Raw genomic sequence first — 22,663 nt, 5'->3', positions numbered from 1 at the left:
TTCCCTTAAAGCGTCCCCAATCTCCTTCCCACATGTTGCACATAGACCTCACAGCTATGTGTCACTTAGCGTATCTCCAAAGCACTTTCAGGTACATTATTGCCTGTCATCTACACAATCGACCCGTGATGTATGAAGAACGAAGGGTATTGTCTCCATTTAACTAGTTAAGGACCAGGGTCAGGGAGGTCAAGCAGCCTTCCTGAGACCACACAGCTGGTGAACAAAGTTGGACCCTGGCTGCACCTCGGGACTCCTGTGTCTTCAGACCCACCAGCCTCACCTTAGTGTTTGTTTTGTGGGCAACATGGTAAAACTCAAGAAACTACTTTTTAGGCTTAAGATTTTAACTATAACCACATTCAAAGATATCTTATAACTAAGAAATGTCTGCCCCACAACCTAGGGCACAACTGAATGAATGAGAAAACTTCCAAGAGGTTGTTGAAAAGAATTTTCTCAGAGCCTATAGCTTTTCATCTCCAGGAAAAGGTACTGCTCTCATTTCAGCCACTCTCCTCTGGGCCCAAGATACAGCCCTGGGCGATCTGTCCATCAAATGGAGTATGAATAGCTGCTCCCTTCCTCCCCCAACTTGTAAAAGTATTTCTCTTTCTTTATAGGGGGCTGCTTGTTGGTGAACAGCCCTATATGAAGATTTGCACTGGTTAGTGCTGGGTCTGTCAGCAGACTGGGCTGGCCTCAGTCAACAGTATTTGCTGCTCCTTCTGCTCTTCGGAAAAAAGACTTATTCTGACTGAGTCACCTTCCACGATGTGACAGGGTATAGAGGAGTTATCTACCAGCTTGGCCCTCTTCTCAACCCCAATTCAAATAAACAAATAGATACATTCAGGGTGATTATTTGCCCAGAATTTTCATACAAAGGATTTCTTTAAATAATGGGTTCCTAGGCATACTGAAGTATTTCAAGATCACCAGTTCTTTACCTCAATAAGTATGAGGTAAAAAAACGCTTCAAATTCTGGGGTTGGAAGCTTTGCGACTTGAAGATCAATCATAAATACAGATAAACTGAAAGATAAACTTATAAACTCTCACAAATGATTAACTGAAACAATGAGAAATTGTAGCACGAGCTGCGACATTTCAGGTTCACACAGAACTTAGACGCATATTATTGGGTGACAGAGGTGCGTGGCCAACTGCAAAGACCCAACAGACCCCCCAGCTACCCCCACCTCCTGACACAGGGAGAGACCTCTTCCTAGAAGAATGCTTGATGGGAAGCTTACAAAGAATGGGCAGGAGGAATGCTCAACAAATTGTAGAAAAAACAATCGTTGAGGCGACAGCCTCAGACACTTAATTCTACAAGCGAGGTGACTGCATGGTTCCCCACACAACTCTACTCTTGCACAATTAGAAACTCCCACTTGGTTCCATTTAAAAAAAGATATCAGGGGGCCAGCTTGGTGGCACAGTGGTTAAGTCTGCACTCTGCTTTGGTGGCCTGGGGTTCATGGGTTCAGCTCCCCAGAGCAGACTCACACACCGCTCATCAAGCCATGTTGTGGGAGCGTTCCGCATATAAAAAGAGAGGAAGATTGGCACAGATATTAGCGCAGGGCCAATCTTCCTCACACACACACACACAAAGACAGTGTATCCCTTCTCTGTCTTCTAAAACTAGGGCAATCTGCCAAGAGAAGGAACACATGCCCACCTTTGTCCTCCGAGATGACCTGCACCAGCTCATACTCCTCAGCTGGGTCCGATTCCAGGTTGTGCTTCAGCATTGCCCTCTGGATCACAGCGGGAGTTTTATCCTGGCTCGTCAACTGGAAAGACAATGAATGGGTGTGTAAAGCATTCAGCTTCATATCTCCTGAAACAGTTCTCTTGACCCTCTATTCTTGCTGTCAAGTGACTTTCTGGGAGAAATGGCCCAGTGGACCAAGAGCAGAACTCCTGGGTTCTAGTCCTGGCTCTACCCTTAGTAGTCAAAAGATGTTGGTCATCAACTCTTTCAGTCATCTCCTCTCTCAGAGTCACAGTGTCTTCCCCTATTCAAATAGAGAGGATGCGTGCCTTGTCTATCTCCCCCACCAGCTGAGGTTCCAATGAAGGAATATATATGAGGGCATTATGAAAACGCATGACATTTTCAGTCCTGGCCAAAATTATCCTTACCTGTTGAGCTGCTGCTATGGCACTGGTGACAACCTGTGGGTCAGAAATGGCCTTACTTCTGCACACTGACCATTTCAAAAAGCACAAGTGGCTCTAGATCCAGTAATCCCACTCCTAAGTATTTATCAAGAGAAATGAAAACATATGCCCACAAAAAGATTTGTTCACAGCAGATTTATTCATAGTAGCCCCAAACTGGAATCAACCTGAATCTCTGTCAGCAGGACAACTGGGGAAACCTGTAGTATATTCACAAGAGAACACTACTCAGCCCCTAAAGGGAACTAAGAAGTGAGACACGCGACAATGTATGAATCTCAAAAACATCTTGTTGAGCAAAAGAAACCAGATACAAAAGATTATTCTTTCAAAAACAGGCCAAACTAAGCTGTGGCATTAGAAAACTCCCTTTCACTAACCTAAGCCAAACTAAGGTGAGGGGGGATTGCTGGAACGGGTACAAGGGAATTTGGGGGGGATGAAAATGTCCTTTATCTAGACTTGAGGTGGTGCTTACATAGATATACAGTTATTAAGACCCAAAGAACTGAATACTTGCGATCTGTGTATGTAATTGTACGTAAATTATGCTTCCATAAAAATCAGTGTGTTCAAACATAATAAATCTAACATTTCTTTAAAAATTACAAGTAAAGGTTCTCCTCACTCCCAATTCTGACTTTCTCCCCTTTTTCTCTGCCCATCAGCCAACTATCTGCAAGGTGTTCAGGATAACAGGAAAAGAGGGCTGACTTACATACCATCCCTTGGGTGATTTCTTTAAACGTGAAAGAAAGCAGAAGAAAACACAGATTATTCTTACTTAAAAATAAAAGCTGTTCTCACCAGGAGGTAAGAGGAGAGACAGCCAAAAAAAGAAGTCTAATTTCTTCCAAGAAACTCTGTCATTGAGAGCCTGAGGATGGCAGGGCTAGCTGTTTCCCTCTGGTCTGGGGCAGAAGCCCGTATTTGCAATTCAATAAACAACATGCATTACAATGGGGTCCTTGTGCTCGACAAAGACCTTGCTCATTTGTCTATTACCACAACATCTGGCATATCCGTTTACAAGGGAGAAATAGATGCACACAAAATTCTGAAGGAGGAAAATATGTTCTTTGATAGTCTGAAGGAAATACCCCCCACAGCTGGATCAAACTGGACTAGGAGTACGAAGTTAAAGGAGAAAGGACACTACCTGGGGGATGGATGTCAAGCTAAGGGTGTTAATGTTAAGTTTAAATGTCAATGTTAAGTTTAAATGTTAAGTTTAAAAGTTTAACGTTAGGTTTATTAAGTCAACTTTAAACCTACTTAGGGAGAAAGCCAAGCTACCTTCATTTTCCTTAACTTAAACTTCCCCAGGTGTGTCCAAGCCAGGCTGGGCTGGCCAAGGGCTTTCCTTGAGTGTTTATTACTTTGTACCATAAAAGCTACTAATGACCACAATTAGTATTAACAGCTCAATCATGCAGCCTCATGCTGATATACTGAACCAGCACTGTCTAGTAGATATATATAATGTGAGCCTCATTTCTAATTTTAAATATCTAGTGGCCACATTAAAAACGCTTTTAAAAAGGGAAATTAATTTTAATATATTTTAATCTACATCTAAAATATTATTTTAGCATATAATTGATACAAAAATGGTTAATGAGGTATTTTACATTCTTTCTTTTTTTTGCTCTAAGTCTTCAAAATCTGGTGTACATTTTACACTGACAGCATATCATAATTTGAACTATTCCCATTTCAAACGCTCAATTGCCACGTGTGACTAGTGGCTACTATAATGAACGGCACAGGATTGAATGATGCTTGGTTATTACCTTGAGGCACCTTAAACAGGGAATACAAAAAATTCCCTGTGCCCCTCTCCTGAGGTTAGTTTTCTAACGGCACAGGTTAGTTTGGCCTATTTTTGAAAGAATAGACTCCTGCAGTATGCAATCTTTTGTGTCTGGTTTCTTTGGCTAAACGTGACATTTTAGAGATTCATCCACGTTGTTATATGCATCGGTTCTTGGTTCCTTTTAGTTCAGGGACACCACAGAGTTACAGAGGTGGAACGAACTCCTCTGGCCAGCATATGTAAGAGAAGCCATGTGAATAAGCCACACTGAAAATACAACAACATTGATGACCTTGGCTTCCCAGTGCTTCTCCTACCTCTCCAACGCTCCTTTATCAGTCCCTCCCTCACTACCACTAGAGCTCTATCTCAACCTACACTGGCTCCCTGCATGGCTGTACCCACCCAGGGGGGCTGGACCACTCCCAGTATTCAACCCCAGCACTAGCCTAGCACCAACCCATGTTTCTGATCATCTACTAGACAATGCCATCTGGATGTCCTACTGGTACCTCTGATTCAAATGCCCCCAGCCTCCTCCAGTAGTTCACATCTCACCTGGCAGGGCCACCAACCACCGAGCCGCCTGGACAGCCTTTAGTCCTGCCTCCTCCCCCTCCCCCACACCAGTAACTGAAAAGTTGGTAACTAAACGAACAGATTCTACAATTCTACCTGATGAAAATCTTTCAAAAATCCATATTATCTCTAGCCACATGACCATCATTCAAGCCCTTATCATCTCCTACAGGGAATATGATAGCAGCTTCCTGACTTGCTTCCCTACCTCCAGTTCAGCCCCTGCACTCCAGCATCAAGTCGCCACAATGCCAGTTAGTTTTCTAATGAAAAAATGTGATCACTACCTTAAAAGCCTCCAATAAGACCCTATTCCCTGTAGGATTAACATAAACTCCTTCATGGGGGCCCTAAGCCCTTTACAATCTGACCTGACCTCTGTTAGAGTATTTAGGACATTTTGAATAATGCTTTTTGATTATGAGTTCCTCAAAGACAGCAATGGCTCGTTCATCTCCCCAAAGCCTGGTCCGAAGACTAGTACACAACTAATGTTCAAGAAATATTTTATTGATTCAATGAATGCTTTAGTAGAGATTTTCTTTAGAATGTTAAAAGACAGTGACTCCATACCATTTATGTCATATTCAGAGCTGACTGGAAGCACTCAGTGTGCCCTCAAAGAAGACAAGTGATGAAGATGAGGAGAGATGTAGGATTCACTGCAGGATTTTACTGGAAAGGAGAATCTGCTTTTTAATACATGATATGTCCTATAAACTAAGGAGTCTATTCAGTAATAAACACACCAGACTTACACACCCAAGGTTATCCCCAGGAGAGGGTCCAAATGCATTCCAAAAAGACTGCCATTATTCAAAACATCTTTGGGATTGTGCTCAGAAACACAGTTTTTCCAAGAAGCTCAAAAAGGTCAGTCTCATTTATTTATAAACATAGTCCCTCATGGACTCGAACTGCATTTGCAGCTTGATCATCTGCTTTACTACGTTTGATTCCAAATGACTAAAAAAGAAAAATTCGCCACCACGGAAGACATTGCTAAGAAGGCAGGGCAATTCAATGATAAATCCAGACACGTAATTCCCCAGGAAGACTTCCAAGGTACGCAGCAGTGGCATCCTCCTTGGAATACATTTATATTGGCGTCCAAATTGATAGTTTTCAAAAACGTGATACAGACCTGGATGAGTACGTTTTAGCAATTTTTAAGATGCAAAAGCTATATCCTATATGCACTGCTGGTGTGTAGATTTTTATATAAATACATTATTAGTCTGTACCCAGGGAGACGTGGGTGTGCATTCATTTGGGACGTATTCATGTTGGGTGAATGTACGTGTCTGTGGAATACTGTGCGTATTCAGGTGTCGGTCTGAGCGCCTCACCATGATGCTCTTGTACATGTTGCCGTTGTTGTCCTCCACACTGATGCGGATAATGCAGGTGTCTTCGTTCTGTTGGTTGTAAACGGGAGGCAGCACTGTCGAGGTAATGGATGTCACGGACACGGAGCGCTTGTGGATTTTTGGGTTGTTGTTGCAGGACGGAGGGGAGGAGAGGGGGTTGATTAAGGACGACATCCCTGAGGAAGTTGTGTCCATGGAATGGATAGAGGAACAGGATGAGGAAGACTCGGAAAGCTGGAAGAGTAAACACACCCGGAAGAAAACGGAGCTGTTAGAACCTTGGCCAACACTGTGCTTCACAATTTTCAAAGCAGACGTAGATGCTGAGAAGAACAAGTTATTTCCTCCACAATTGCCCACAGCACACAGGCATCTTGTCTCTGGTGTAAGCACCCCCATGGCAGATGCCTATCAGTGACACAGTGCTTGACTTGATCACTCTACATCCACGTGAGGAAGGTGGTTCTCGCACTTCCTAGTTTTTAGCTGCTCTTAAGGAAGTCTACCAGCAGATGGCAGCAGATACTAGAAACCAGAGGCAATACGGGCTCCCAAAGGAAACAGGGAGCTTTACAAAGGACGGGAGGAAAGCCTTACCAACAATTTATCAGTCTTACTGCCTTGAGCAAGAATGATGCTTGATGCGCCCACAGAGATCATTTGAATTCTGACTTCATGATCAGATTTTGTAGCAGGAGAGAATTGTCTATATTTCTTAGAAGTTTCTAAGATAAGGACCATAGATTACACAACTCTGCAGGGAACATTAGTCCTGGAAAGGCCCTGGAGATCGGCTGACCCCTTCCCTTTCTACTGCTAAGGAACCTGAGCCAGAGAGAAAACTGCTGACAGCACCTCCAGGACTGGCTCCCGGGTTTCCTTACTCCCATGGCCAGGTTCACAGAGCAAGGGTGTAGCCAAGCCCCAGACGGTGCAGTGTACGGTGTGTGGTGAACAAACACAGTACACCGTTACCTCGGTGATGTTCAGCACTCTGAGGTCTGTGACGAGCTTTCACATATCTTACTTCATTTTGGTCTCACAACTATCTTGTGAACAAAATGCAGAGTGTTATAAAGATGAAGGAAATAAGATTCAGAGAAAGAGACTGACTTTCCCAAGGGAACACAGCCTATGAGCAGCTACACCACTTTCCACATTTGCTTCTAGAACCAACTGTACACATTTTTATGTTGTATATAAAGGATAATTAAGGAATGAGGTGCTATAGTTAATGTGCTTTTCTGATTAACTACTTAGTTATCATCTGTGCAATTCCAATTACCAAAGAAACAGGATGCCCAAAATTCACTCAGTAGTGTTCCAAAAAATCGTTAAATTGAGTCATTTTAAGCATCAGTTCTTATTGCAGAAAATTATAAATAATTTCTCAGAATGAGTTAAGCTAAATTATACCACATTAATCCTATAAAATAATCTGGAAGTCAGTTTAAAAATAAATAACTTACTAATTTCTTTCAAACCTATCTACCTTTCCATGGAAACAGAGAATAGAAATTTGGCTTTCAGATTATCCAGTTTCCAAGTAAAATGGAGTCTACTCTATCTTATTTCCTGTGGACTTCTTCCTACGGCATAGCTATACACAAAATTCTACAGCATGATTAGTTTAATTAGAGCCAGCAAGCTGTTGTGACAACTCCGATATGTAGGAGTCTTACTGTGGCTCAATCATAACTTGGTTTAGTTACATTTTTTTATGTCCCCAAATGAATCAACTTAGTGGCTCAATTTGAGGGCTAACTGATGGTGGATGATTTTACTAGCCTAACTCTGCTTGCAGGTGGACCACACAGTAGCCAAGAGGGTCCATTTTCCAGTTCTTGGTTCAAGTTCTTTCATCTTTCTTTTCCTCCACATAAATCCTTTTCCCTTTGTTAGATTTTCCACGATTTTAATGACATTTATAATTAAGATAAAGCCTTGAAAATGCCTGGGTTACAGCAGCTCTAAACAGATCACCTGATGAGCCCTCAAATTCTTGTTGAGAATTTAAGTAGTGAGGAGCAAATGTGAAATAAATGTGTAGAAATCACAATCAGGGGATGGAAGGAAGAGAAATGCAAATTACACTTCACTAAAAAAGGGACCTCACAGTGTAGCCAGTCGGGGAAGGCAGGGTGGGTTGGAGGGCTGCAGGATCTCGGAACAGGAAGGGACGCTGGAGTCACCCATCTCCAGCTCTGCACTGAGCAGGAGCCTGAGGCCTTTCCAGTTAACATTCAGGGATTCTGCAGCCAGCCCAGCAACTAGGTGCATCCAAGTCAATTACTCATTTTTAAATGCACAGAAATCCATGATTCTGAGAGAGATTCATCCAAAGAATAAAAATTCGTGACATGTACAAGAAATTAAAGAGCCGATGTGATAAGAAAAGGAGGAGACAAAAAGGATGAAGCAAGGGGCGTGCAAAGGACACACTGGACTTCTGCAGAGTTTTAAAAGGGATGAGCTGGACCTATGTACATGCCCACCACACCAACATGTGCAAATGTGATTCTATCTCCTTCCTGGACAGGGAGGAGTCCCACAAAGATGTGGGCAATAACCTCAATTATCACTTTTGTACAATGCCCATCATCAGAAATGGAGCCTACAAAGCATAAGAACCTGTCAAAAGGTGAATGACGAGACTTCACTCCCGATTTCGACAAATTCAACGCTGCTTGTCAAGCCATGGAGAATGATTACACTGCTCTCCTGGGAAAAGCGCCTGAGAGAAGAGCCAGTCCACCGGAGTCTGAGGAGCTTTTCCTTCAATATTTGGAGCATTAAAGACGTGTCCCCAGATTTTAAAGCAGAAAGATGAGAAATCCAGCTGGGGTAGCATCTGAGTCATCTCAGTCTAATGAGTCCTGCCTGGACTGGCTACTTTGTGACAAAGTCACTTGAGGGTTCCCAGATTGCTGCTGTTGCTTACAACACAATATGAATGGCACACAGATCCCCTTGCAGAAGGGCAGATACAAATGAAAGGCAGGAATTGTTACCAACACTCTACCTCACTGGCCCAAGCATAAGCTAAGGGGCCAAAAGTCACTTACACATCAAGTTTGGCCAGGCAAAATCCTCCCCGAAACGGTGTAAATTCTAGTTATGTTAAAGTTGACATCTCTGATCCAAGCTCCTTGACCAACAGATTGAAGCAGATGTGTACAGAAGATTAAGATGGATCTTTGTTTTCTTTTCATTTATTTATGCAGCCATGGAAAATGGAAACTCCCTATGCGAATTCTTTGATCACCTCTCATCACTTTCCTTTTTTGGGTATGTGGTGGATTATCTCACTGTTACCGACTCCTCACCCTCCCCTGCATCGAGGCGTTTTGTCCTGTGACTCCACAGTTCCTCCATAAGAAGTGGGGTACAGCTTCCTGCCTCGTTTATTTACGTGGGATTTGGCCACAGGATTTGCTTTGGCCAATAAAATGTTGGTAGATATGACCCCAGTGAAGTCTTGGTGTGTGCTTACAGGGTTAAGATTACCCTCTTGCTCATCTGTCCTAGCATGCTGAGAGCTTGCTCTGGGTAGCCCATTACTCCAAAAAGAATGAGAGGCAGGTAGACCTGGACCAAACCCATGGCCAAGGGCCAAGCCCAACTCAAATCAACCAGCCTGCAGATGCAGGACAGACAACAAATGGTTGCTGTCTTAAGTCAGTGAATTTTGGAGTGGTTGCTATGCAACATTATTATGGTAAAAGCTTGGCTAAGACAAGATGTGACACCAAGAATCTGACACATCTCTGTCTCTTGACTTTCTGCTCCTTACAAGAAAATCCCACATTTCCTAAATAAAGTATAGCTCATGTTACAGGTCACAGTCACAGTCCTTCAGTTGCCTTGTGATGTGGGTATGGAACATTTTGGAATGTTCAGAGGCTAGATGAATAAACCAACATGTTCATTGCTTTTAGACCTGTCTCTATAAGGAATGAGTCCCCAGATAGAACTCTGCTTTTGACACCTCTTAAAAACATGACTTTCAAAATACTGTAGAGTGTTAAACGTGAAAACAGACATTCCTCGTATGGCAAACACGATGTCAGGTGCCTGCATTAGGAATTACGGAAAGGGATTAAGCATATACCTTTTTCTGAGGATCATCAGGTGTGTCCATGGGAGTGAGAGAGCCCTCCTCAGCCTCTGAGTGGTTTGACTCGCAGGATGACACACTGACGGAGTCCATGCTTTCACCAGAGCTGCCACTGGCAGTGGACTTGGGCTGCTCTTTGGTGGGAGTGCTACTGGTGATAATGTCCGACCCCAGAAACAGTCTGCAGAAAACATAATGCCAGGCATTCGGACTCTTATAAATCTGGAATCCAGGATTAAGCAAATATTTTTCCGTTAATCAAGTCCTTGATGTTTTCTCAATCTTGCATGCCCTGCCATTATTATTTCAGGAAAACATTTACTACAAAGTTTCTAACAGACCATAGTAAACATCTCGTCCCAATAGGTTATTTCCAACCTCAAGAAACACACAGATTGTTTAGCTGAATGAAGGGCCATATTAATCTGTGGTTTTTCTAGGTCACTGGTTCTCCATTTTTTTAACAGTCTATGGACAACCTTGGAAGGATCAAAATACCATCGCCAGACCCTTATCATTTCCCACCATAAAGTGAACTCCATGAGGTTGAACAAGAAGGCTAGAACTGCATTGGACAAGAAATCTAGGAGGAAGGCTTCATTTCCAACAATCTGGTGAACTACAATAAGCTAAACAACTTCACTATAAAACGATTATATAAGACCCATTAAAACTTCTTTGTAAAGTTGGGTTTGCAAGACCATAAGGAAAATCCCTACAGGCCAGAAATGAAAAAGGAACTGAAAACCAGAAGCATGTGGGCTAATTCTGCAGCTGTTCTGTACGGGGAGAGGGGGACGGCAACCTTGGGAAAGTAGGGACATGGGTTTCTAATACATTCACAGGGCCCACAGATGAAGGCTTCTGATTATGTAAGGTGGGGAGCTGGAACTGAAGCCCCTTAGGACCCTCAAAGGGCTGCACCCTTAGTAAAAAGATGGGCTAGAAAAATATCTTCCTACTGGCACAGGAAGACAACAGGGAAACTTGTCTGTTGGCTTGAGCTTGGGGAGAAGACAAATGTCTCCCCTAAAGCATGTGTACCCTTTGCTAGCACCTCACTCAGATGTGCTACCTACGTGGGCTAGGAACTAGGGACTCTCAGCCCAGTGATAGTCCTGGGGAAACTAGAATTTAAAAAAAAAATTCTTTCTGGAAGAATATACCCTCAACCCAGGCTGCAGAGAATTCCCTGATAAAGATGAGCTCACAAAACAAAATTACAAAATACACACAAAGAAATATCCCACCCAAAGAGAGAATCAACAGGCATAATAAACAGCAAGTTTAGACTCCTGAGTACTTCAGATACAAGACCTGTCAGAAAGAAACCCAACCAAAAATGTATTTGTGCATTCAATAAATATTTGAGTGTCTACCATGAGCCAAGCTATAAGTATGCTTAAAAATATTATAGACATAAGAGAAGAAATTGAAAATGTGAATTAAGAGCAAGACACTCTGACAAAAGAGGAAGATAATTTGAAGAAAATTTCACTGCTAGAGTGAAAAGTGTAGTGAATTAAATTAAAAATTCAGTGGAAGGATCAAATAACTGTTGAAGAGAAAAACTGCAAACTAGATGATAGATCTGAAGAAAATCCTCAGAAATTAGCATCAAAATATAAAGACATGGAAAATAAGAGAGGTTAAAAGACATGGAGAATGGAATAGGAAATGCCTGCATGTGTGTAAGAAGATTTCCAGAGGAAGCCAGCTGAGAGAATTGAAGAAGGACCATATCTGAAGAGATGGTTGGCTGAGAAGATTCCAGAACTAATGAACCACATGAATCCTGAGATGCAGGAATCACATCTCGACTAGGATAAATAAGACTAAATCCCCACTTAAACTTCATAACGCTATGTCAAAGACAAGAGAAGGTCTTAAAATCGACAGGGCCAGGGGATAATACAAAGGAACTAATTAAACTGACTTCAGACATCTCAAAAGCAACAGAAATCAGAAGACATGGAACAATATCTTCCAAATGAGTGAGAAGAACAATCATCCTTGAATTCTATACCCACCTAATATAATTCCAAGAGGGAAGGCAAAATAAAGACTTTCTCAAAGACTGAGAGCGTTCACCATTAACATACAACACAGAAAGAAGCAGTGAGAGGAGGGAAGGAGTAACATGTAAGAAGGAGTGGCATGTAAAGAAACTAGCAAATGGGACCAAACTCAAACAAGCAGTGACTGTATAAAACAACAAGGGAAGGAACAATGAGGATGGGCTTGATTTTTTATTAAATATTTTAGGAATTGTAAGCTCAAATCCCAAGACCTGAAGCATATCTTTGTTCTGCCTCATCTCCACCCTACCACCTCCTGCCCCATTTTGGTTGTCACCTCCTTTCTCGGACCTCCAAGCACCACTGGACCTATAGGGGGAAGAGCTAAAATCTGACCACAATTCAAAGAAAAAATAATGCCAGTGTCTGACTCCTCCATGAATAACAAGGTAGACCTTTGAAGGCTGTGAACTAGTATCTGAGAGTCTCTAGCTCAGAAGCACATTGTTCAAAGACTAAAGGTCTTCCTTCTGTACAATTCGATGAGGCCATTCTGCTTCGTAATGGTTAATTCTAGGTCAATACGGGCATCTCTGGCCTCCTAACAAGGCACTCTTTCCCCTAGGCCTCCAAAATTCTCTCCAACCTGTTTGGATGATGGGTCATTAAATGTGGGAAGAGCAAAAAATACATTTCTTGCATTTGTAAAAAAGTTAAGATCATAAAATCTTTTGAAATTGATTGGTATACAAACACCCTTATATGTACAAGAAATAAGATGGGGGACATGTGACCTGTTTTATTGATAATAAATGTTCAAACTCAACTGCAAATACCAAGGGTTAAATGCAAGCATCTTGGCAAGATGTTGCTCCTGAGAGAGATACGGTGGGTGTCCACCACACTCTGTGCAGGGCACTGCACCCTGACAGTCCTGCCTCTGCTGGATTTCACATGAATGTCTTCACAGAGGCAGTGCACTTGCCAGAGCTGGTGCAGAGGGACGACCCAGGGTGCCAGAGAACCCAGCAGAATAAATATGGACACGTGGGTTGGAGAGGAGCAGCAGAGAAGCAGTTACAGAAAAACGAGTATGCGGTGGCAACTAACTGAGGACGGAAAAGCAGGAGGGCAAAGGTAGTAGCACGTGGGATCACATCTACCTGCACTGACCTCCAACTGCCACAGCAGGAGCGGAAATTCCCCATTCTTTCTGATGCAGAGAGGACCACCAAGAGGCCCCGCAACCTCGCCTCACCTGTCAGTGAGCCTGATTCCCTGTGCAGGTGTCGATCTTACCAGCTGACAAGGCTTGGTCAGGCCCTTGGGTCATCTCAAAACAAAAGTTTCTCCTCTCCCGAAATTGCAGCAATGAAAAGATAGCAAGATACTATGGAAAATTCCACAGAGGTGAATCTAAAAGCTCACAAATCTAGTGTTCAGGAGGCCAGGGTAGGCATCTGAACGAAAAAAGGGGTTTGGCAAGACATGAGGATTACCTTCAATATGCTTTCTGTAAAATCACCATGTTCCAACCTAATCCTCAAATGCCTCAAATGCCATCAGGTAAAAGCCCACGCAGGCTCTGATATGGAGAGCATGTCCACACCCAATAAGGGCCCGTGTATGTTACACTGGGAATAGGACAATATCCAAAGTCATGTGCCCTCCCTGCTTCAACGTCTCAATGCGACTCACTGAGGAAGGTGGAGAGACAGTGCTGGGAAGTACCAAAAACCCACAGAAACAGACAGAATCCTAACCAAAAAAAAAAAAAGGCAGCAACAGAAAGTTGTTTCACAAGAAATAATGTGGCTTTTCAGGCACCCATTGAGAGCTGGGCACTGTTTTAGGAGTGTTACAACCCCACTAGTCCTGACAACAACCCACTGAGGACGACACTGTCACCTCATCTCACAAATGACATGACAGAAGTTCACACAACAAGCAACTGGCGGGGGTGGGATCTGTCAGGCCAGCGTGGCTCCCAAGCCCAGTCTGCCATGAAAAAACTATCCAATATTCCCTAATCACTGCTCTTGCTTGTCCCCGGCCAATGCAGATTGTGTCAGCCAAAAGATCAGACACGGGTACACGTCTTCAAAAGAGAAGAGCAAATTTATTAATCAAATAATAATCCTATTTCCTTGCACTCACCTGTTCAGCCTTCCTTAGATTCATTAGTCTAATGTCTTTCAGAGTGTAACGTCTAACAGAGCAACTTCAAGACAGACACTAGGTTCTCTTAAGGCTCTTCTATAAAAATCAGCACAATGAAAGTACAGGGTCTAAGTAAACTACCAGTTTGTCTTGCTTTCCTCCCTTCCTCCTCACACTCTCTTCCTTCCCTCCGTCTTCCTTCCTCCTCCACTTTTTACCTCCATTCCATCTTCACTTCCTCTCTTCCTTCAGAAAGCATTTTTCTAATAAGCGGGATGATAAAAAAGTATGTTATAACCTTGTCTCTAGAGCCAAATCTTGGGTTTGAATCCAGATCTTCCAATAACTAGCATACTATTTATCCTGTCTGTGTCTCACTTCCCTGGTATATAAAATGGGTATAATAGTAGGAAGTAGGACCTGCCACTTAGGTTATTTTGGAACTGGATGAGAAATACATGTATTTTTCTTAGAACAATGTGGGCACATGGCTCAATTTATTCACTCAATAAATATTTATTAATCACCTACTATGTGCCAAGCACCATTTTAGGTTCTGGTAATGAACAAACAGACATAAATGCCTGCCTTCACAGAGTTTGCATTCTTGATAACAAACAGATACATACAACATACAGTATGTCAGATGGAGGTAAATGGTGTGAAGAAATTCAAAGCAGGTGAAGGTAAGAGAGGGTGCCAAGGGCAGGAAGGTGGATAGGCTATAGTATGAAATAAGGTGGTCAGAAAAGGCTCACTGAGAAGGTGACATTTCAGCAAAGATCTAGAGGAAGTGAGGGAGCGAGCCACCTGGCTATCTGGGGAACAGTGTTCTAAAAAGAAGAAATGGCAAATAAAATGAGTATGCCTACTGCGTTCAGGGACCTCTGGGTGGCTGGCATGCATGGAGTAGAGTGAGTAGGGAAAGATGAGGACAGACAGGTACAGGATAGGCGGGTGAGGCTGGGATGACAGTGCAGATCCTGAAGAGTCTTGAAGGCCATGGTAAGGATTCTGGATTTTACTCAACGTGTTGTGAAGTTAGCTACGGAAGGCCTCTCATATGCCTGGCACTGAGCTGGGCATACAGCCATCAGTATGATGGACAAGGTTCCTGCTCTCAGCTGCCTTCCATTCTACTGCAGGAAACAGCCAGGATGACTGAGAGCAACTGGGGCAGACGGCAACAATAGAGAGCATGCTCTCCCAGAAGGCAACATTTTTGCCAATATCAGAAGGAGGTAGCCACAGAGAAAGAGCACGGCAGGCCACAGGAACATCTAGTGCAAAGGCCCTGAAGTCGGAACAAGCCTGGGATGGTTGAAGGAGGGCCAGAAGATGGGCACGGCTGGATCTTCGTGAACAAGGAAGAGTGCTGGAGGAGAGGAAGGTGGCCAAGAAGGTTGGGGGAAGATCACGCAGGGCCTAGGAAACTACGATTAGGAGTTTGGGTGCACCTTAAAATAAAACCACTGGGGGTTTTTAAGCAAGAAAGCTATATAATCTGGTGTACATTTTGAGAGACTACCAGACTATCCGGTGGAAAATGGATTGTTGGGGTAAGGGTGGGGCCAGAAGCCAGTAGGGGTGTTGCTGGAGTGGTCCAGGCAGGAGAGGCTGGTGGTTCATACCAAAGGGAACAGCGGAGAAGAATGAATAGATCTGGAAAACGTATTGAGTTCATGACAGAAAGATAAACTATTTACCAAGTCAGTGAACTGTGCCTCACTTTTGCCCTGACTCAGGGGAACTGTGTTGAATACCCTTCCTCTCCCTCCCCATAATGGGACCCTCTCAGGGCCCTAGGACCCCCGGGTGACACTCACAGGCTGAGCCTCTTCACCATGCTCTTCCGAGGCTTGGGCGAGGTGGCACTGGCATCGGCAGCAGCTTCGATCTCACATGAGAGGGCATAGCTGGGAAAGAGAAGCGAGCTCGTGAGGTCAGAGCTTGAGAATGGAAGAAAAGATTTAAATTCACAAGATTTACTGGTTTTGTTTTAGAGAAAGGTTTTGATTATTTAAAGTAAAAATGTATACTACATTGTTCTACTACAAATGTCAGAGGGTACTGACCTAATGACCAGATTTTACAAATTTACATCTGTGCCTCCTCCCCTCCTCCCCCTACCGGCATACGGATTGAGGCTGCTCAGCTCTGCATGCCTCCACATCATGGATTTGTGTGCTCTGGCAGCACATCCAAGACTAACCCGACTCTGCTTCCTGACCATTCTCATCCCACTGCGAGGCCAGGGAAAGAATCATTTCTTCTCTCCTACCTCCCTCCTATTACTCTGTGTGAGTGTGTGCAAATGCTCATCTTACTTTTTATTGAAGGGAAATGAAAGAAGGGATTTTTATAAACTATTTAATCTTCAGTGACACAGGCAGGTATATTACTGATAAAGATATAAAAATATGATTTGTGTGTGTGAGGAAGATTGTCACTGAGCTAACATCTGTGCCAATCTTCTTCTGTTTTATGTGGGATGCTGCCACAGTGTGGCTTGATGAGCAGTGCTAGGTCTCTGCCTGGGATCCGAATTTGCAAACTCTGGGCAGCTGAAGCAGTGTGCACGAACTTAGCCATCATGCCACCAGGCCAGTCTCTAAATATGATTTTTAATTGTCAAAATATCCTAAATTAAAAATGCTCCAGATTCAGACATCCATATGCCAGGCAGATATAAGTTCCATAAGCACAAGAGGAATTTATATCTGACTTGAAATGCCTTTGATGAAAGCTTGTACCTCTAGCTAGTAGATATATTTGGCTCTGGGTAGGTGAGGAAGGGGAAGTGTGGAGAATATTAGGTTGGTAAGTTTCTAATTATGCATACCTTTTTTTTAAACCTAAAGATGTATCCAGGTATTTGATCAAGTAGGAGTATTCATTGATATGGGAATTTTTCAAATATTAGTAAGTCATAAGGGTTTTTATAAATAGCAAGAAAAAATGAGATCTGTTTAACAGATCCCTTTAATCATTACAAAGTCAATACACAGCTGATGTTTTGAGCCTGGACTTTCTGATCCAAACCACCAGCCATGGTATGCACGTTCCATATGTGAGAAGGATGCACAAAGAGAAAGTTAATTCATACAAACTGATCATCAGACTAGTAGATGTAAAGAGAGGCAATAACTGCTTTATTTTCTACATGGCAAAGAAAAAACCTTCACCAACTGATGAGTACTCTGAATCAAAGGTTTTGTTTTAATGTAACAGGACCAATCTACTCTGGCATTAAAAAGGAGCTCAGAAATCATCTATCTTTTAAACGAGGAAACTGAGGCTTCTAGAGGTCACATGATTTGCCCTACATTATACAACCACCTTCAGAGCTTAGTCTGTAGAGTCAAGGCAGACCTGAGTGTGAATCTGACTAGTTATAATACTTCTCTAAGCATCAATTTCCTCATTGGCAAAATACTTATTTTGTCATCAGTTTCGCTCTCCCTGATGATAAGCTTTCAAGGAAATCCCCCGGTCTACAGCAGGGCTCAGCAAATATTTTCTGTAAAGGACCACACAGTAAGTACTTTAGGCTTTTGCAGGCTATACAGTCTCTGTTGCAACTGTGCAACTCTGCCTTTAAAGCAGGAAAGCAACCATAAACAAGATGTAAGTGAATGGGCTGGGTTCCAATAAAACTTTATTGGAACTGTAACCCATTGGACCCCAGGGTAAAGACTACACCCCACTGGGCCAACATTCAAGGCCCTGGGGTTAATGTACCTCGCTATGCTCGTCACTATTCTGAAACTCTATTCTGAAAGCTGTCCCATATGGCCCAGCCATATCAGAGTTCTCACTGTCCCTCCAAATGCCAAGCATGTCAGGCCACCAGGCCTTTGATCACGATCTTCTCTCTGTCTAGAATGCTATTCTCCAGTTCTCGTGAAATCTTACCTCTCCTTCGCAGCCCAGCCCAAATGTGAACGCCTTTATGATTACCTTCCCCATATCCCCCTATCCTTGGCCGAGTGAATTGTTCCTGCCCATAGGTCCTGTAGCACTTTAGTTACCCATGATACTTCAATTCTTCACGAGTCTGTCTCTCCTCCCCAACTGAAAACTCCCTGAAAGCCAGTACCAATTAACAGTAGTGACAAACATGGTGCTGATGGTGGCGGTGGTGGGGATGATGATGATGATGATAAGTACTTTAATAATGCTTTCCCAAATACGATTTCATTTAATTCTCACAAACATTTTATAAATGAGCATTCTGAATATCAGGAAGAATAAGTGACTTGTTCAAAGTTACAAAGATAAATAAACAGTACAGCAAGAATCTGAAAGTGTATCTTCTGATGCCATCAGTTCAGCTTCTCCTGCCATACCATCATCCTTTGAAAACTGAGGCTCTAGAGCCTAGCAACTGCTCACTAAATGTTGCTGAATAAATGGCCAAATGAGGAACAGGATGAGTATCCCTCTCGCCAACACCATAGCTCCACCCTGATGGGCAATATGTCTGCCTACCTCTCCTCCTCTGTTAGGAGCTGCTGCCTTTGGAACCACTGGATGAACTTTTGGTCTGGGGTCATACAATAGCTGTTGCAGGCGGATTGTAAGAGCTTTATTTGGGCAATCACTTCAAATTCCTAAAGCAGACAGAACACCAAAAAGAAAGAGTGAATAATAAGGCCAACCAAATATACACCTTTTCAACATGAAAACACATCACATTAGGATAAACCATGGAGAAACCATCTAAGAGGACTCTGAAGTTCTGCCTTCCTTAGAAATAAAATAGCTGAATAACTCAAAAATTCTAACTCTGAATCTCTGAAGTCCTTGTATGCTTTAATTGTCAATCCTCCTTTCTCCTTGAAAAAGCAATTTATATGAATAAAACAAGCTTGCAAAGCAATCCAAACCAACTACGACCTAAAGGCACAGTGGCTTCCTTTTTCTCTTTTCCATTTTCATTCTAGGGACAGAAAAGTTATTTTTTAAAGTTGAGTACTTCTAAAATATATTTAAAATTTCTATTTCTACTTCCTAAAAGATAAAGAAAAAAATTACTTGAAATCAGGAAGCTCCCAAGTTCCCCACCCCCACCTTCTTCAACCCTTGCCCCTCAATAACTGAGTTTGGTGGAGCTGAATATCTAAACGGTCCAGGGCCCATAAACTTGAATGTTTAGATTTCCTAAATCCTTGGGTTTTTACTGCTCCAGTAAATCACTTAACTAAGTCTTCTAAAGCTCACAAGAGAAGCAAGTATATAATTATGTTCAAAATTATTTATGCTTATTTAGATGTTTCAATAAAAAGTTTTTTAAGTCAGCAATGGGTATAACATTTAGCTTTAGGTTTTCTACTCAAACTTTCCAAAAGTTTAACTTGCTAGTCTTAAAATGAAAGAGATTACCATCCAGGGTTATGCTGAAGTTAAAGGACAAAGAGGGGTAACTGCGGAGGCAGTAACTGAATGTGTTTTATCATCAGAGGACATAACAGAAGTAACTCAACAACTGGCAGGGTGTCCACTTCCCCTCCAATGACCTCAGCCCTTGGTCTCAGTATCCTCAAGGAACATTTATCATCACGCTCAAGAAGAAAGCATACTCTACCAGGGAGAGTCTAAGTTGGTATAGCTTGTTACTAATGAGCTCAGCCTGGTTAGCTTCTGACGTTTTGGTTTTAACTTCAATGTCATTTTCTCCTGAAAGTTTCTCAGACCCTACAAGTAGGGGACAGATGCCCCTCCTACACGCTCCTATAATACCCACTACTTCTGCTTACAAGCCCTTAAAAGATTGTACAATAATTGCCTATTTATTTGTCTACCCTCCTCGTGGATTGCAAATTTTATGAGGACAGGGAGCTCTGGTTTTTTTCTGCTATAATCCCCAAATTTATCATAGTGTCTGACCCATGCCAGATATGCGATCAATACTTGTGGAATGAAAGAATGAATGAACGACTACAGAACAATGAAAGTACTATGAGGTGAAGTTATTTTGCTCACTCATCTTCCTTTGAATCTTCTAAATATCCATTTAAATACACTATTTTAACACTAAAACCATAGCGAATTTTCAAAGCTCTCCTTTATCTTTTTAGTACAGTGCAGAACTATTTTATGATCCACAGAAAAATTCAAAGCGATGTTGAACACCCCTTCCTGTGGTGACAGGAAAGGAAAAGAATAATTATCCACATATAATGATGAAGCCGTTTCCTTTCCTCTCTCAAAGAGACCCACAAGAGTTAACCATCACTATTAACTCTTCTATATCATTTACTCTTATGATATAGAAACCCTCTTCTCCTTAATAGGATGACCCTGTTATTGCTGAAGCTAATTGTAAAGAAGGAGATGATGGGGGGGTGAGGGAAGAAGCGTGGGCTTTGGAGAGGCAGGATTCCTTCGGAAAGGTTTGAATCCTGGCTCTGCTACCAGGCAACTCTGGTTAAGTTACTTCATCTCTCTGAGTTTCCTCACCTTTGAACTGAGAATGATAAAACCTACCTCACAGGGCTCTTGGGGGATAATATATAGGAACATGCAAAGCACAATGGTGTATGATAAATGTTGAATAAATGCTCATTTTTTTCTGCCCCTACAAAAAACCTGAAGTCCCCACTTCTTTTATATTTTTCATGCCCAGATGAATTAAAATGAAAAACCACAGCCAAGATCTCTACTTACCCGTCTCCTTTTTTCAAAGTTTATCAGCCCACCCTGAATTAAAAAAAAAAAAAAAGAAAAAGAAAAGAGTGACAAACCAAGCTACTTTGAAACACAGCCCTATGTTGTTCTAGGTCTTATTAAAATAGATCGAAGGGATGATAAAGTCACAATTATTAATGACACCATAATTATGGCTGCTACGGAGGAAGAGAAGCATCGTTTGCTTCAAGAAAAGCATTCTTTTAATGATAACAGGACAGGACAGAGAGACAGCTTTCTCTTTAAAAAATGTCTGAAACCAACTAAAATAGTAACGATAAAGGAGTTACAATTCAGAATCCAAATACATTTGCAGAGTCAGTAAAGGCAAAAGCTTGACTAAATGTTCCATTACACTTTTTCTCTTGACCAAAAGCAACAAAAACAGATGGTCATTGAGTCATCCTGGAAACCAAATTGTCAATGGTTTATCAAAAGGGAAGTCACTTCTATACAGCGTCATGAAAGTTAAGTTTCAATTCTTCATGCCCCCAGCTCCTACTCTCAGTAGGCTGAATTTAACTTGTAAACCATTGGTCACTCCCCAAAAACTCCCCAACACTAATGAGTGTTTCCTGAGATAAGCTGAGGCAGAGGATGTGAAGAGACGCAGAGCTCAGGAAATGCAAAATGAATGAGCATGTCCACATTTATGATGAACTTGGACGTAGGCATATGCAGAATAACTGCTACTCCTCCTAATTATGACCGAGTAAAAGCAGGCTGCCTGCCTGTGATAACCAGGGAGGCGAGGTAATCTTAAATATACAAGCAAGACTTCAATCTCACTCCAAATATCACATGTCTTTTCCAGTTAATGTTTTATTATAGCTACTAACAAGTAGCTTGTATGACTGGGTTTCACCTCTTTTCTCATGCTGAGAGAGAACAGAGCGCACGCCTCAGAATACGTAATGATATGAAAAAAAAAAAGGAATACCTAAAAATCCACAAATTTGACTGACTCCCTACCCCACCAGGTAGAATGTTAGGGCCTATTATTCCCTCAGCTCCACCCGCCAAAGTCCAACCCAACATTAAGGTCTTGCTCAAAGCCACTCCTTCATAAGGCCTTGCCACCACATCCCCTCATATGGAACTCATCGTGACCTTGCCTCTGCTCCCACAGTATTTCTGTTTGAATTCTTACTATTTCTGTCAATCACCGCCTGCTTTGACATATATCTTCAACTGGACTGTGAGCCAGTTCTGCTGTTATTCAACTTTGCATTCCTCGTAGCATCTAGCACAATGCCACGTCCATAATGGGCCCTCAGTAGATACTAACAAAAGTGAATTTCTCTCTTGGGTGTCCAATGAGAAGGCTGCAGGTCCACTTTCACCACCAGTACACAACTCACCTCAATGTAGTCCTGAAGAGCAGTGTCAAGCATGGTCAGGTCAGTCAGGAAGGTGCCCAGGTAGGGCACAGTTCCCTGCATCACACCCTGAAGAGCAAGCACAGCAAAACTGTCTTTGTTGTTACTGAAAAGTTTAAGTGTTTCAGTCACCTCCACACTGGAGGAAAGGGATCTGTTGTCGGCTACACTTAGCAACGTGCCCATTTGCTGTCGGAAGCAGCAATCTTTGAACGGCCCAGGTAAGCCTTGACAACGTTTAGAGAATAATGAAGGGTCATTCAAATTTGGGGCCATTAGTGCTAACCTCCATGAGTGAAAATTTTTAAATTCCCACACAAACAGGACAGGAACCCCATCAT

General features: G+C 42.4%; 1 protein-coding gene across 3 annotated transcripts in view; it reads right to left on the bottom strand.

The window, feature by feature from the left end:
• The window catches only part of RGL1 (ral guanine nucleotide dissociation stimulator like 1), a 239,722-nt gene that overhangs the window by 3,388 nt on the left and 213,671 nt on the right, over positions 1-22,663 (bottom strand). For all 3 annotated transcript variants that reach the window (XM_008521854.2, XM_008521839.2, XM_008521846.2), the window contains 7 exons: positions 22,305-22,391; positions 20,923-20,955; positions 18,745-18,866; positions 16,080-16,169; positions 10,070-10,256; positions 5,938-6,192; positions 1,688-1,802 (listed from right to left, as the gene is read on the bottom strand). In XM_008521854.2, coding sequence (XP_008520076.2) covers positions 1,688-1,802; positions 5,938-6,192; positions 10,070-10,256; positions 16,080-16,169; positions 18,745-18,866; positions 20,923-20,955; positions 22,305-22,391 — 889 coding nt within the window. The remainder of the gene's footprint in view (positions 1-1,687; positions 1,803-5,937; positions 6,193-10,069; positions 10,257-16,079; positions 16,170-18,744; positions 18,867-20,922; positions 20,956-22,304; positions 22,392-22,663) is intronic.

Source organism: Equus przewalskii, chromosome 23 (assembly GCF_037783145.1).
Source record: "Equus przewalskii isolate Varuska chromosome 23, EquPr2, whole genome shotgun sequence".
NCBI classification, from domain to species: domain Eukaryota; kingdom Metazoa; phylum Chordata; class Mammalia; order Perissodactyla; family Equidae; genus Equus; species Equus przewalskii.
The sequence above is the reverse complement of the archived record's forward strand: the minus strand, read 5'-3'. Positions and strand labels throughout refer to the sequence as shown.